Source organism: Poecilia reticulata, linkage group LG6 (genome assembly GCF_000633615.1).
Source record: "Poecilia reticulata strain Guanapo linkage group LG6, Guppy_female_1.0+MT, whole genome shotgun sequence".
Taxonomy (NCBI): domain Eukaryota; kingdom Metazoa; phylum Chordata; class Actinopteri; order Cyprinodontiformes; family Poeciliidae; genus Poecilia; species Poecilia reticulata.
The window spans coordinates 10,472,445-10,485,770 of NC_024336.1; the positions used below are offsets into that span (position 1 = coordinate 10,472,445).

At 41.3% G+C, this 13,326-nt stretch overlaps 2 protein-coding genes across 5 annotated transcripts in view; one reads left to right on the forward strand and one right to left on the reverse strand.

Annotated features, from left to right (window-relative positions):
* LOC103465927 (forkhead box protein P1-like) overlaps window positions 1–5,870 on the reverse strand; it is a 17,802-nt gene extending 11,932 nt beyond the window's left edge. For 3 of the 4 annotated variants that reach the window (XM_008411159.1, XM_008411158.1, XM_008411157.1), the window contains exons 1-4: window positions 5,781–5,870; window positions 3,012–3,237; window positions 2,215–2,383; window positions 298–411 (exon numbers count right to left, since the gene is read on the reverse strand). In XM_008411159.1, coding sequence (XP_008409381.1) covers window positions 298–411; window positions 2,215–2,370 — 270 coding nt within the window. In that variant the 5' untranslated portion in view covers window positions 2,371–2,383; window positions 3,012–3,237; window positions 5,781–5,870. The remainder of the gene's footprint in view (window positions 1–297; window positions 412–2,214; window positions 2,384–3,011; window positions 3,238–5,780) is intronic. The other variant, XM_017305069.1, reaches the window with a different exon arrangement.
* On the forward strand, window positions 5,782–12,189 carry LOC103465926 (uncharacterized). Its single transcript, XM_008411156.1, has 4 exons — window positions 5,782–6,576; window positions 7,039–7,106; window positions 7,209–7,285; window positions 9,221–12,189. Exons 1-4 carry the CDS (start codon window positions 5,792–5,794, stop codon window positions 11,852–11,854), a joined length of 3,564 nt encoding a protein of 1,187 aa, XP_008409378.1. The 5' UTR covers window positions 5,782–5,791; the 3' UTR covers window positions 11,855–12,189.
* The last annotated feature ends 1,137 nt before the right edge of the window (window positions 12,190–13,326 follow it).

Sequence of the window (13,326 nt, forward strand, 5' to 3'; positions counted from 1 at the left end):
ATCATATCACTTAGTTTTTAAAAAAGTGTCATAATATACCAACATTCTAGCTGAATTATATTTAACTAGCATTCACTTTAACATGCATAATTCATTTCATCTGTATGGAAAACTTAATTTTTTAAGGACTTAAAAACACTTCTAAACTTTCACCCTGGGATGACTCCAACTAGCTCTGCTGCAATATTTGCAATCTATTTTCTGCCAATTCGAATTACAAACGTTACCGCGAAACGAACGCTCCCCTGTCATCTCCACGCTCGGTTTGTGACAAAGCCGTGCGCGCGCCAAACGTACCTGCTGGAGCAGGAGGGCTTGCTGCTTGTGGCGAATCAGAGCCTGCAGCTGCTGCAGCTGGCCGGGCGGCAGCAGCTGCTGCAGCTGCTGAGGAGCCATCATGGCCAGGAACACCTCGAAGATGAAGAAAGACTGGATTAAAAAAAAACACACACACACACAAACCACGATCTGCAGAGAGAAGTCAGGAGTTTCAGTAATGGACGTAATCAAGCGGGAATCTTTCCAATTACATGTCAGGATAGCGGACAGCTTTGTGAAACATCATCATGCCGGACGGCGCCGCTGACCCCAAATGAGGCGGGAGACGGGCCGACCTAATTAGTGCCATAATTTCATGCTGGTTGTGGCTCCTAATAGGAGTGTATGGCTATTAATAAACGCAAACACCTCCAGAATAATAACTGACCTGTAAACTTGGTGATTGAGTGACAAATGACTGACTGATCTCCTCCCATGTGGCTGAAACCAGAAACCAAAGCAAAAAAAAACGTTCTGGACAATTTCAGCAAAATGGGCCACTCGACTCGGCGTACAGTTCAGCTTTTCATTTAAGATCAGATGTTTAAATAGATTAAGACTATCGAGCGTCAGATTGTGCGACTTGGTCTCACCAAGAGTTGAAAACGTCAGTTTGCTCTCAACTGTTCAAAAACGAAGATGCAGTTTAAAGAAGCTACATTTATTTTCATCCTACTCAATGTCGTCCCGGTTATTTCACTTTTGCAACAAAATGACATGAAATGAACACAAATTTACCCGAAGCCAACTAGATTCACACAGGTAGATCGAACTCTGTGGACCTTCTTGGTGCTTCGTCAGATTAAAAAAACAGCTTTGTTTTTTACTCACATCCTGTAAATCTGTTTTATCCTCTTTCTAAAAGTTATACTGTAAATGTGACTACGGTTACATCTGGTGTCAGTTCCAAACACTTTTTTAATTTTTGCTGTCATTTATAAAATCACACCCTTTTTATTTTTCTTCTTAGTGTTTATTTTCACATTTTCTAAATTTTTGGGTTTCTTCTGTGTGTTTTTCTTTTTTTTGTTTCTATTTCTGGTAAGCAGGTGAAGTTAAGCTGAGTACATTGTAACGTAATGACTCTACATTACTGTTTTCTAGTCCTCAGGCTGACAAAAAAAAGGGGAAAAGTGCTGATACAGCTAATTCTTCTCATACAGTAAACGTTTTGAAAGCTACAATTTAAAAAAAAGGTAATTTTAAAAAATATATACATACATGAGAAAGGCTGTAGAGCAGGTTGTTTTTCTACAGGAACAAAAATATGACGGAGAACCGTAAAATTGTTTTGCTGCATCAGTTTGATTTTTAGCCTTTCACGCTAGAGATGTGCAATATTTCAAATTTAGCATTGATTTGATACCAAGTATCGCCGATATCTATACTTTTTATTATTTATGTTTTTAATAAAATACTAAACTTCTGACCTGTAGGCTTTTTTATGGTTTTTGCTTTGAGGTTGTTTTTTTGACAGAATATGTACAAAATGTGCACATGTACTTGAATGACATGTTAGCATTAAAAATGGAAACAATAGAAAAACAAAACAAATTTTTGTGCATTTTTTCCTAATTGAACAGTGTGCAAAAAAATACACAAATTGAGAGCAAATCAAAACAAAAAAAAAATTAAAGTTGAGAAACTACTTTACAAATATAAAATATCTCAAGAAGGAATCTGAGACAAAAGTACTGATCTTAGCACGCTAGTATCGAATCAAAGTTGATATTTATACTTGGTATCGATGTTATCGATATTTTGGATCGATCTGCAAAGTTGATCTAGTTCTAATTTGGTCTGTCCGCAGAACTCCAGCCTGCATCCCGTCTCTTCACATTGCCGTTTCCGACCCATCAAGAAGAGAATTTTACTGAAAACACTCCGTGAGGATACCTGTTTGTGGAGGAGGCTCTGGCAGCTTTGCACCCTCACTCCGCTGCAGGAGTCCCCATTAGCCGCTGCCTCCCCCGCTCCTGCGTCCGCGTGGCTGAGCAGGCTGCTGGCTGGAGTTTGACGGGCTGCCGAGGGACTCAGAGGAGACTCGGGCATCTCAGCACAAGTCCTTTAAAAATCAAAGAATAAATGCTCCCCCATCAACAGTAAATAATAGGCTGTAAGATTCAGACTCAGAGTCCCGGTGGAATCACTTCTTCTTTGTTCCGAGAACAAGACGAGATGTTTATTTTAGGAACCTGCAGTGTCACTTTTCAAGAAGGTGTTGAAGAAATCGCCTCTGGCTCTTTAAGCCTCAGACTTTATTTAAAGCTTAAAGCGCAATTTATAGCCCTGAAAGAGAGAGTGGATTAGCAAAAAATAAATAAATAAATAAATAAATAAATAAATAAATAAATAAATAAATAAATATTGACTTGTTTAATACATTTAGAAACATTTTGACCCAAATAAGTAACCATTAATATGGCATTTAATGAACAATATACATTTGATAATTTTACCAATAACTCCACACAGTGTAAGGAATCGATTCACATCTTTCATGCATGAAGGTGATAAACTCCTACAGATGTTCCTGTTTCTCTTTCTTCCTCATGCTGAGGCAAACTGCTTGTCATTTCCAGTAACAAATTACTCATTTAAATCCCACAGTCTAAACCAAACGCTGAACAAAACTTCTGAACTTTTTTGGTTTCTTTTTTAAAAGTATTAAATATTAAACAAAAGCTACGTACCGTTACTGTGGGAGCCAGACAGAGACGGTGACTCCAAGCGATGCAGGTTTGGACTGAGGGAAGGAGACATCTGGTGGAGTTGGGAGTCTACCTGAGGTGGGGAGGAGTCACCGCATCGCTCACCGAACACCAGCGAGGACAGGAGACGTGGAACCAGATGAGAAAAATGTTTCAGCTCTCTAGATTCTGCCTCCTCGGCTCAGCATCACCCCATATTCGATCCAGGCTGATGCAAACGGAGAGGGAATCGAATTGAAACAGCCTGTTTACATTGTTATGATTTTTACTCATTGCAGCTGCTTGATCTGCACTAATAAAACTTGTTTGCAAGTAATAACGTTCCCCCCACCCCCGATTTTTCTGGGAATGATCAGCCTTTTAGTGCGGACCAGTAGGGCTGTTTATAACTTTGTTCAGCTGCATTTTCTGGAAACTATGCAAAGAAAGAAAGAGGAAAGAAACAAAAACAAAACAAGAGCTCCATAAAAACACAGCTGTCAAAGTGTTATCAAAGACCTGTTTACAACTGCGACTGCTCTCGTTTGAAACGGCACATCAAGTACATCTACGAAGACTAAATAAGGGTTCAAGTTCACATTTACAAGGCACAAATAGTTTTTGCACCAAACATACCTCCAAAGTTTAGTTTTAGATTGTGGATAAATGGAAGACGGTATATCTTTATACCTTTAATAACTTGGGGTTTGTCTGCAGTGGCACCAGCAAATATAAACAGAAGGATTTAATTATTCATTTTATGTCTTTTTTGTCCTTCACAGAGCTAAACTTTTAAATAACTTTTGGTTTTAGCGTGCTATTTCCCGCATCTGGACCTCCCTTTAAATTTGAGCGAACAAAAACAAGGAACCACAGGAAAGTTACCTCTACTCTATTATATTTTACTTTACCTTTTACTGCTATACTTTACACTAAATTAATTAATCTTACACTACTTAATGTTATTTTACAATGCTTTACTTTGCACTATGTTATCTTAAGTTACTTTACTTTACTATACACCATGTTACATTACACTGGATTACCTTACATTATTTTACATTAAGTTACTTTAATCTATGCTTATTTCCATTACATTCTGTTAGGTCAGGTTACATTATTACTTCATTACCTTATGTTACTTTACTTTGTTACTTGACATGTTGTTACTTAATGTTACGTTACGTCACTTTGCGTTACGTCACTTTGCGTTACGTCACTTTGCGTTACGTCACTTTACGTTACGTCATTTTACGTTACGTCACTTTATGTTACGCTAGTTAACAATAGGTAACTTCATGCTGCTTTGCTTTACGCTACTTGATGTTATACTACATTACTTTACGTTACTTCACGTTGCCTTGCTTTACGCTACTTTACGTTACTTCACGTTACTTCACGTTACTTCACGTTACTTCACGTTATTACTTCATGTTACTTTACATTACATTACGTTACATTACTTTACAATACGTTACCTTACTTTACATTTTGCTGTGCTGCATTACTTTATGTTACTTCATGTGACTTCACGTTATTACTTCATGTTACTTTACGTTACTTTGCTTTACGTTACATTATTTTACTTTAAGTTACTTTACGTTATGTTATGATACATTATGATCCATTACTTCACAATAATTTATGCTACATGAATATTATCAAAATGAATGTACACACCCAAAAGTTTGTGACCCTGAGCTCAAGCACACTTGGGTCTTTCACGACAATGATCCTGACCTTGCCAGTGGGACTTCCTGACAGAGATGACGTTTGGACTTAAATCCAAACTGAGATGGCATTGCATCACCAGAAACAAGTTAGTCTACAAACAAGAGTGGTCCAGAACTCCTCCATAGTGATGCAAAGTAACTTCTTGACTTTTATCTCAAACACACCAATTGTGGCACAGCCAATTATTAGGTTTAGTAAGCAAATAATTTTTCACATGGGACCAGAAAAAATTTATGGATAATAAAGTAAATACAATCCCCCTTTAAAACTACACTGCACCTTGCGCATGATGTAATTGCACTTTATGCAAGCAGACTGCAGTATCTTATTCAATGACTGGGGTTGTAGAGTATTGTGTGGGTGACTGATTTAATGACATGCACATGCTCAGAGGGAGATACATTGTTACCGTAACTACCAGTGTGTCTTATTTACATGACAGCTATATTGAACGGTGAGAATCTCTGCCTCTCCATGTCAGAATTTCACCTTCAAGCTGCTGACACGGATGTAAGAAACTATGTCCTCTCTGTGAAAGGGGAGAGGCTAAGAGGAATATTGACTGGATTAAAATTGGTGAGTTATATTGGAGAGGGGAAAAATAGCTCTTTTAAGGAGTACACCGTATGAAATTATTGTTTCCATAGCCCTAAACTTTTTGTGACCCACTGGGGCAACAACACTGAAATAGCTGATGTGGTAATTCCCGCGCTATCATTTACCTCACCTGGGAGCAATTACAGTGGTTACATAAGAAAAAAAACCCTCAAACTTTAGTCACTGGTGATGTTTTACCAAAAAAAGTGACTAAAAGTAGTTTATATTTGTTAATTCCCTTAGGATGAAAGAAAGAAGCGGACATCAGATCCAACTTTTGAGCTTAAGACTACTGTACATATTTTATGTCCCTTCTGGCCTATTAATAGTGTTGGCCATAGCAACAATGTCATCTGTAACTGGACTCTGTCTGTTAAGTCAGAGCATGTCGAAGGTCAGCTGGCAGAAGGAGCAACATTGCAGTTTCCTGCTGACACTCACTGTGGAGCTTCATGGAGTTTGCAGGGCGGCTAAGACTTTCCGAGGCCTGTAACTACCTGGCCGTCCCGGGCCTCGCCGGCTTGGACCCAGACGAAGATGAGGGCGACTTAGTTGTCGGTTTCAGACCTAAATCCTCTCCCATCCCATCCAGAAGGAGCTCGTTCTCGGACGAGGACTCGGATTCCGAACCTCCCTACTGCAGTTCCCGAAGGGTGTCGTTCGCCGATGCCAAGGGCCTCAGTCTGGTGCAAGTGAAGGAGTTTGACACGTGGGACGTACCCAAACTACCGGGAAGCAACTCCGTAGTTGTCCAGGGTAAAGATTCAGTGGAATACCACCTCTTGCCTCAGACTTTCTCCCTTCCACTGCCTTCTGAAGAGGTGCTTGCCAAAGTGTTGAGTCAGAAAGTAGAACTGGAAACTATCGGGCTACTTCCAGGGACCACGATACTTAAAGGAGTGGTCCGCGTTCTCAACATCTCCTACAACAAGTCTGTCTACGTAAGAACCTCTTTGGACAGGTGGGCCACCCACTTTGACCTTCTGGCAGAGTATGTCCCCGGCTCCAGCGATGGAGTGATGGACAGCTTCTCGTTTAAGCTTACCTTGGGGCCACCTTTCGGGGATCAGGGAGTCAGGGTCGACTTTTGTCTGCGGTACGAAACTCCCATGGGGACATTCTGGGCTAACAATAACAACAGAAACTACGTGCTCTCCTGCCAACGCGGCATGAAAGTGGGGACAGAGAAACCACAGAGGGAAAAAGCGACCAAGAAAAGCTGCCTGAAGACCGTCAGGTAAGGGATATGCCTGGTTCGTTGGTTAGGTTTTCACTAAGAGCAGCACAAGTTCAACTTTGAATGTAACTAGCCTTATTTAATCACTCTAACTGCACACTCTTGGTCGTTTGTTTTTTTTCACTTTTAGAAGTTGAGGATGAGTAACCAAGCCATTTTAATCCAAACTGGTGTTATTTTAGTGAGTATTTTTGCTAGTGTGACTGGCTTGAAAGAGTCATCAATCTCCACAATGTAGAATTCCTTGGTTAGAAATGGTTTCGGCTCAATATTTCCCCCAGGTTTGACACAAATAATAAAAATACCCTCCCCATAAAATGAAAAGACAATAATAACATTACATAAAGTCTCCTCGTGTTCTCTCATTGTGTTGATTGGTGATATTTTCAATACAAAAGAACATGAAGCAGAAGGAAAGACCCAAACTGAGTGTGACCTGGTTTAAATTTGATCGATTCGCAGTCAGAGCGTCTCCACTGTGGAAAACATTTCATCACAACCAGCTTCATCTCAGGAAAATATGTCTACAGGTGACTATTTCTTGTTTTTTTTTTACTTTGTTGAGAGTGAAATAAGGACAAAGTCCTCAATGTCGGACCAAAATGTTTGAACAAAATGTCTCTGTTCTCCAGATGAGTCTGTCCGGGGACCTATGAAAACCTTTGAAGGACAATCAACAACTTCGACCCGAGAGGGAGAGAAACTTCTGGTGAGTGTCACATTTTCTCTTTTCTTTTATATATAAATTTATCTATTTGAATTTTGCACAGTCTAAAAGCAAATACATCTTTAAACCTCTGAGGTATTTTTAGGAAGGAAAGGGAGCACATGAGGAACAGAGAACTTAACCTGACCTCGGTTGCTCTTTCTGTGGGAATGTCACGTGACACCATCTTGAGTGCCACCGGCGTAACATAACGCACGTCAGGACACTTTGTACTTGCTGTTTGCACTTCATCCGTTTCTCATTTTCTCACAGCTAATAACTTGTCACTTAGCTCAAGCATTTCACTACAACATGTAGCAATAAATGCCAACTCATCTTTATTCTTTTTACTGTAAACTGACTGCTTAGAAACAATGCCAACCTTTTTTCCTGTTGAAATCAAAACTTGAACTTATGTGATAACACCACGCTGAGTGATCTTTCCTGTGCTGTCAGACAAAAAGCTTCAGCACAATGTGTTGCTGCCAACTCCGTAATCTTCTGTGGGAATGTGTGTTAAAGGAGATGGTTTTCTGAGACACATGGTTGGAGGACAAAATTTTATGTTTTGGTCTCATCTGACCAGAGCACCTTCTTTTTCACATGTTTGCTACGTCGCCTACATGCAGGTATCAAACTGCCAACAGACATTCTCAGGACTTACAGTAATAGTGGACTGTAGATTTGTAGATATTAGCCTTGCTCATCCTGTCAGGTTAGGTGGCCTTCCATTTTGTGAAAGTTTCAACATACTCTTTCCATGATGTTGTGTTATGCCCCATCCACTTCCTACTGTCTGACCTGTGTTCTTTGTTCTTCATGATTGCGTTTATTCACATGTTCTCGAACAGTTGGATCAATACTGAGATCAAATTACCCATAGGCAGTCTCTATTAACCCTTCTAGAACGAAGGGATTGGTGACGATCCAGCCAAATTTGCAGTACCGTAATATCGCCACACGTAGCGCTGTCTGAAAAATTCCAACGGTTTCTAAATGGGGAGACGTTGCGCTTTCCAGCAATCTCGGGTTATTATGGTAATTTCAACCCCGTCGTAGCAGGAAGTGAATCTGATGGTCACTATTTTAATATACGGTAAACTGCAAAAATAACTGGCTAGATATTGAAAGTTCCAGTTGTTATGGATAGATGGGCAAATATATATACACTCACAGGACATTTAAAGAACTGCACACAGTTTAAATAAACAAAAATATCCAGGCGGAGATTTGAGACTTAGGTCTTATTGTGTGTGTTTTAAAGACATTTGGTTACAATGGGTTTTACAATGGCTGCACAGTGGCACAGTTGGTAGAGCTGTTGCCTTGCAGCAAGAAGGTTCTGGGTTCGATTCCCGGCCTGGGGTCTTTCTGCATGGAGTTTGCATGTTCTCCCTGTGTATGCGTGGGTTTTCTCCAGGTACTCCGGTTTCCTCCCACAGTCCAAAAACATGACTGTCAGGTTAATTGGCCTCTCCAAATTGCCCCTAGGTATGAGTGTGTGTGTGCATGGTCGTGTGTCCTGTGTGTCTCTGTGTTGCCCTGCGACAGACTGGCGACCTGTCCAGGGTGTACCCTGCCTCTCGCCCGAAACGTTGGCTGGAGATGGGCACCAGCACCCCTCCCGACCCCACTGAGGGAAAAAGGGTGCAAGAAAATGGATGGATGGATGGATGGGTTTTATTTAAAGGGAGTTGAATACAGCAGGTTAACTCGGAAAGCAAAATACACTTTTCAGATTGTATCTGCAAAATCTTCTTTCAACTTCACAATTATGCATTACTTTGTACTGGTGTACCGAATAAATTCCATATGAAATATACTGAAATTCATGGTTATAATGTGACAAATGTAGAAATGTTCACGCCAGATGTGCAAGTTACTGTAAGTATGTGTGAGCTGGCGCTAAAATGAATCTATCCTCCCTGTTGACGGCAGATGGAGAACAAACAGAACAGCAGCAGAAGAAGGCAAAGACAAGCAGCTCGGACGGCCAGACTGATGGACTACTACACCCAGAGAGATGGAGGAGCGAATGACGCTGGCAAAGACGAAACCCCCCCAGAAACAAAGCAAGTAACTTGCGAAGAAACCCCAGGAGACAGTGTTGTCGGTTCGCAGCCGTTTAATGAGGGACAAGTTAAGTCAGAATCTCCTCAGTTAGTTTTTGAGGCTCTTGAAGAAGCACATGACCAGACATCCACCAAGCAAGTGAAATCTGACCTGGCTGTATTAGCGCGAGGCGAGAGTGCTCCAGATGCCTCGAACAACCCCCTGGATTCAGACGGTGAGCCCGCACCTGAAGAACAGCAAAATATCAGCAAGTTTGTCACCACAAATCAGGATGGAGACGTGAGTTTAGCGGGCTCTAACAACTCAGCAACAACAAGGAGCGAAACCCTCATTAGTCAGTGCGACAGTTTCACATTCGGCACAGTGGTTGCCCCACTGTACTGCCAGGCATTTCAGAGGGTGTCAGCTGAAAACCTTGTAAATACTGGAGTCTTCAGCCTTCCCTCTGAACCCACACAGACTTGTGGCATTGTTCCAGTTAGCACCCAGAGCAACATGGGCAAAGTGCAGGGGGATCTGACCAGCTGTCAGGGATCCAGTGATGAAAGCTTGTCTGTCAAACTGGTCGGTCCAACCACTGAAGAAAAAAAGACCTCGAATAAGATCCCAAAGCATTTGGAAATTGTGGAGAATCCAACTGAGATGGAAAAGAAATGTAACCAGTCTTTGGGTCAACAATGTCCTGTGGAAGACAATGTGCCGTTTGAGATTGTCCAATCCCAGACAGAAGCACAGGAGGAAATATTGGCCTATTCAGCACCACAGTGTCAGTCAACAGAGCAAAAGTCTTCCCTCAGTTCAGCGAAGGTAGAGGAAACACTCACAAAGGATGAAAGTAAAGAGGATTTCAAAGAGTTTTGGTTTATGCTAGAGCACATAGACGAAGGGGTCGACTTACTGGTCAATGGTGTTCAAGAGAAGAATTGTGAGAGCGCAGAGGTCTGCAAGGAAAATGGAAGTAGGAAAACTGCTTTGGTGAAAGATAAACTTCTACAGATATTCGATGACTTGAATACCAATCTGACTGACAGCAAAGGTTGCCTGAATAGTCTTGTCTATCTTTGTGAACCAGAGAGAACAAATCTTGTATCTCTAGCTGCATCTTCGGAAACTCAAGAAGATGCAAAAGAAACAAAAGCTGAAGGTAATGAAAGCAACACTGGTGAGATCAAGGAAATGTATGAAGTCACTCAATCCATCATAAATGACGTTAGAAGTAACAATGAACGCCATGCCGATATGCCTGGAAGACACAATCATCAAAATGTTGTGGAAGAAACAAGGGAATGTGAAATGGTCTCCTCTTTCTTAAAACAAGATGAGGATTTCCTTTTAATAGACATTGCAGAGGAGAAAAACTGGGAAAAGATGGTTGAAGAGGAGGAAAACTGTGTTTCATCAAATGAAGAAGAAAGGGAGCTGCTACATTTAAAGACAGAGACCAATGAAACTGAGGGGAAAGTAGAGGAAACGACAGAGGTCAAGGTACACATTGCTGTGGTGTTAGAGAGTGAGGCAGGCTTAGGAGAGGAATTCAAGCAGGTTAAGGCCATAAAGACAGATGGAACAGAAAGTACTCAAGTAGACAAAACAGAATTGCAAGAAGTAGCAGTGCAGCAGAATGAGGCAGAGAGACAATGGATGAGTATGGAAAAAGCAAGGCTCAGAGAGGAAGAGGGAAAGATGGTAACAGACCTGAAGCAGGATATAATAATCCCAGTTAGTGAAGCAGAAGAGCTTGTAGTTACAGATGCAGACTCAGACATGACTGTGCAAAACAACGAGGATGAACCAGGGTCTTTTAAAATAAGGACAGACATTACACAAACCAAGGTTGAAGATGATTTATCTACTCTARTGAGCAGAGTAGCGAAGAACTGTCCAAATGAGAGGCAATTTGCGTCCATCCAGACGGACACCCTTCGGTCCGATGAGGAGGAGGAGGAGGTTCAAAGCAAGAAGGATGACCAATCAAGCACGGACACAAAGCACCTTACTGCCAAAGGTGGTATGTGCGATTCAGCGGAGGAACCGGACAGCGCTTCGGCAGAGTCGGACTCAGACGAAGAACTGCGGTTGTACGTGCACTGCCTGAGGGCACCGCAGGTCCCCACGGACAAGATCAGAGAGGCGGGGTTCACAGCACGCAAGAGGCCCTCCATAAGCCGAGGCAAAGTGCCATCAACATCCATGCCGTCCATCAGTGAAGCTCTGGACGAAGAACAGCAGCACAGCAGCCCTCTGGAGACGGATGAGGACGTGAAAACAGCTGCTGAGGCCAGAGCCAATACACACGAGAGCTTACACCGAACTGAGTGGAGGCGGAAAGACTTATTTTCTTGCGACAAGGTCTCCAAGACATTGCTGTATGCCTCCTTGATGGTTGTGTTTACAGTTGTGGCGTATCATTATGATTTCCTTGCCTGTTTCTTGCTTTACTTGATATCAGTCATTTGGCTGTGTTGTCAAAGAGAGAGAGAACCCATTAAAAACAAGTAAAGAAATTAATCACACTGTAAAAAAAAAAAAAAAAAAAAAAGCAGTTTTGAGTGTGTTTCAAAGAGACTCCTGGGCATTAAACCTTAGATATGACAATAATTCCTGAGTTTCCCCCAATGGGAGGATGTGTAGACTCTGTTGTCAAGAGTATAAACAATTAGCTGTATGTTTTTCTCTGGTCCAAATTTTTCTGTAACCCAAACAGATTATTGTTATGGATTATTGGTCAGTTCTGAACGGCATGTTGGGGTGTGAATAAAAGTTACATGTTTGCTGTGTTGGGCTGTGGAATAAAAACTATAATAATAAGAGGGTAACAAATTACATAAATGCTACCTATTTGTGTGGACCTTTTTAACCCTTTAACTGCCACAAGGACACCATCCATTGGATAACGTAAGCATTTTCAAGGTGACAGTAAATGTATATTGTAAAGGGTTAAAGAGGCAATCTCATCTCTCTTAAAGTTAACTACAACCAATTTGAGAAGTACAGCAGACTTGTGGAAGCAGGTGCCCCAATCAGATAAGACCAAATGTTTCTGGTAAATGTTAGAGGAGGTGGAAAAACAAAACTGTACAGTTATTCTGTCAAGAAAAAATAATTAAGCTTCTGTGGCTGTCGAGCCTGTCAAGGGAAACCTGCATCCTTGGTGTTTAACAGGGAAAGTGGCAACCAGACACTGAACTTGGTTAATTATTCATCACTGTGAACAAAGCAGTAGTGTCGGACTATACAGGTGTGTGTTGACACTATCTCAGGAAGGAAAAACGTCATCAGTGATCTTAAAAGGCCGGGTCCAAACAATGTGCAGTGCTTCCAGAAGACATTTCATCTTAAGGAAACTCATTCACAGGCAGAAAACAATCCGCCAGTCTTTACATTACTGGATGTTTCTAGCAAATACATCCCAAGATTAGACACTGTAACACTTGGAGAAATTACAAATAAAAGACCCCTGGGTAATTTTTGAGACTGTGGGCATCATAAGTTAGGTTTCCAATATTGCATTTGACTGAAAATGTAAAACTCAATGAAAGACATTTGGGGCAATGTTCTCTAGACAGATGAGCCCAAAGATGAGATATTCAAACATAATGCACGGTGGTGGAATCCAAGCACAGCATATCAGCACAAACATCTCATATCACCTGCTAAACAGGGCCGATGAGTTTAGACTTACCTCTTGTTTGGTGGTTTGACGTAGCCCTCAAATAAAAAGAGATGGAGACTTTTGTTAGCGGTGCAGGTGGAATACATATAGTCAGAGCATAGTGCTCTGAACCCTGCACCTGTTCTGGTAACTGCAATGTTAACAGCTCACTGAATGGCAGCATACCATTGACAGATGTCTGATCTGCTTACAACTGCTCCATTACTGTAGTGGTAATAAATAAAACACACTGTCCTCACACTGTAGACAAAACCTAGCAACAAAATACATTTTGCTATTTGACAAGAAGGGGCAACCC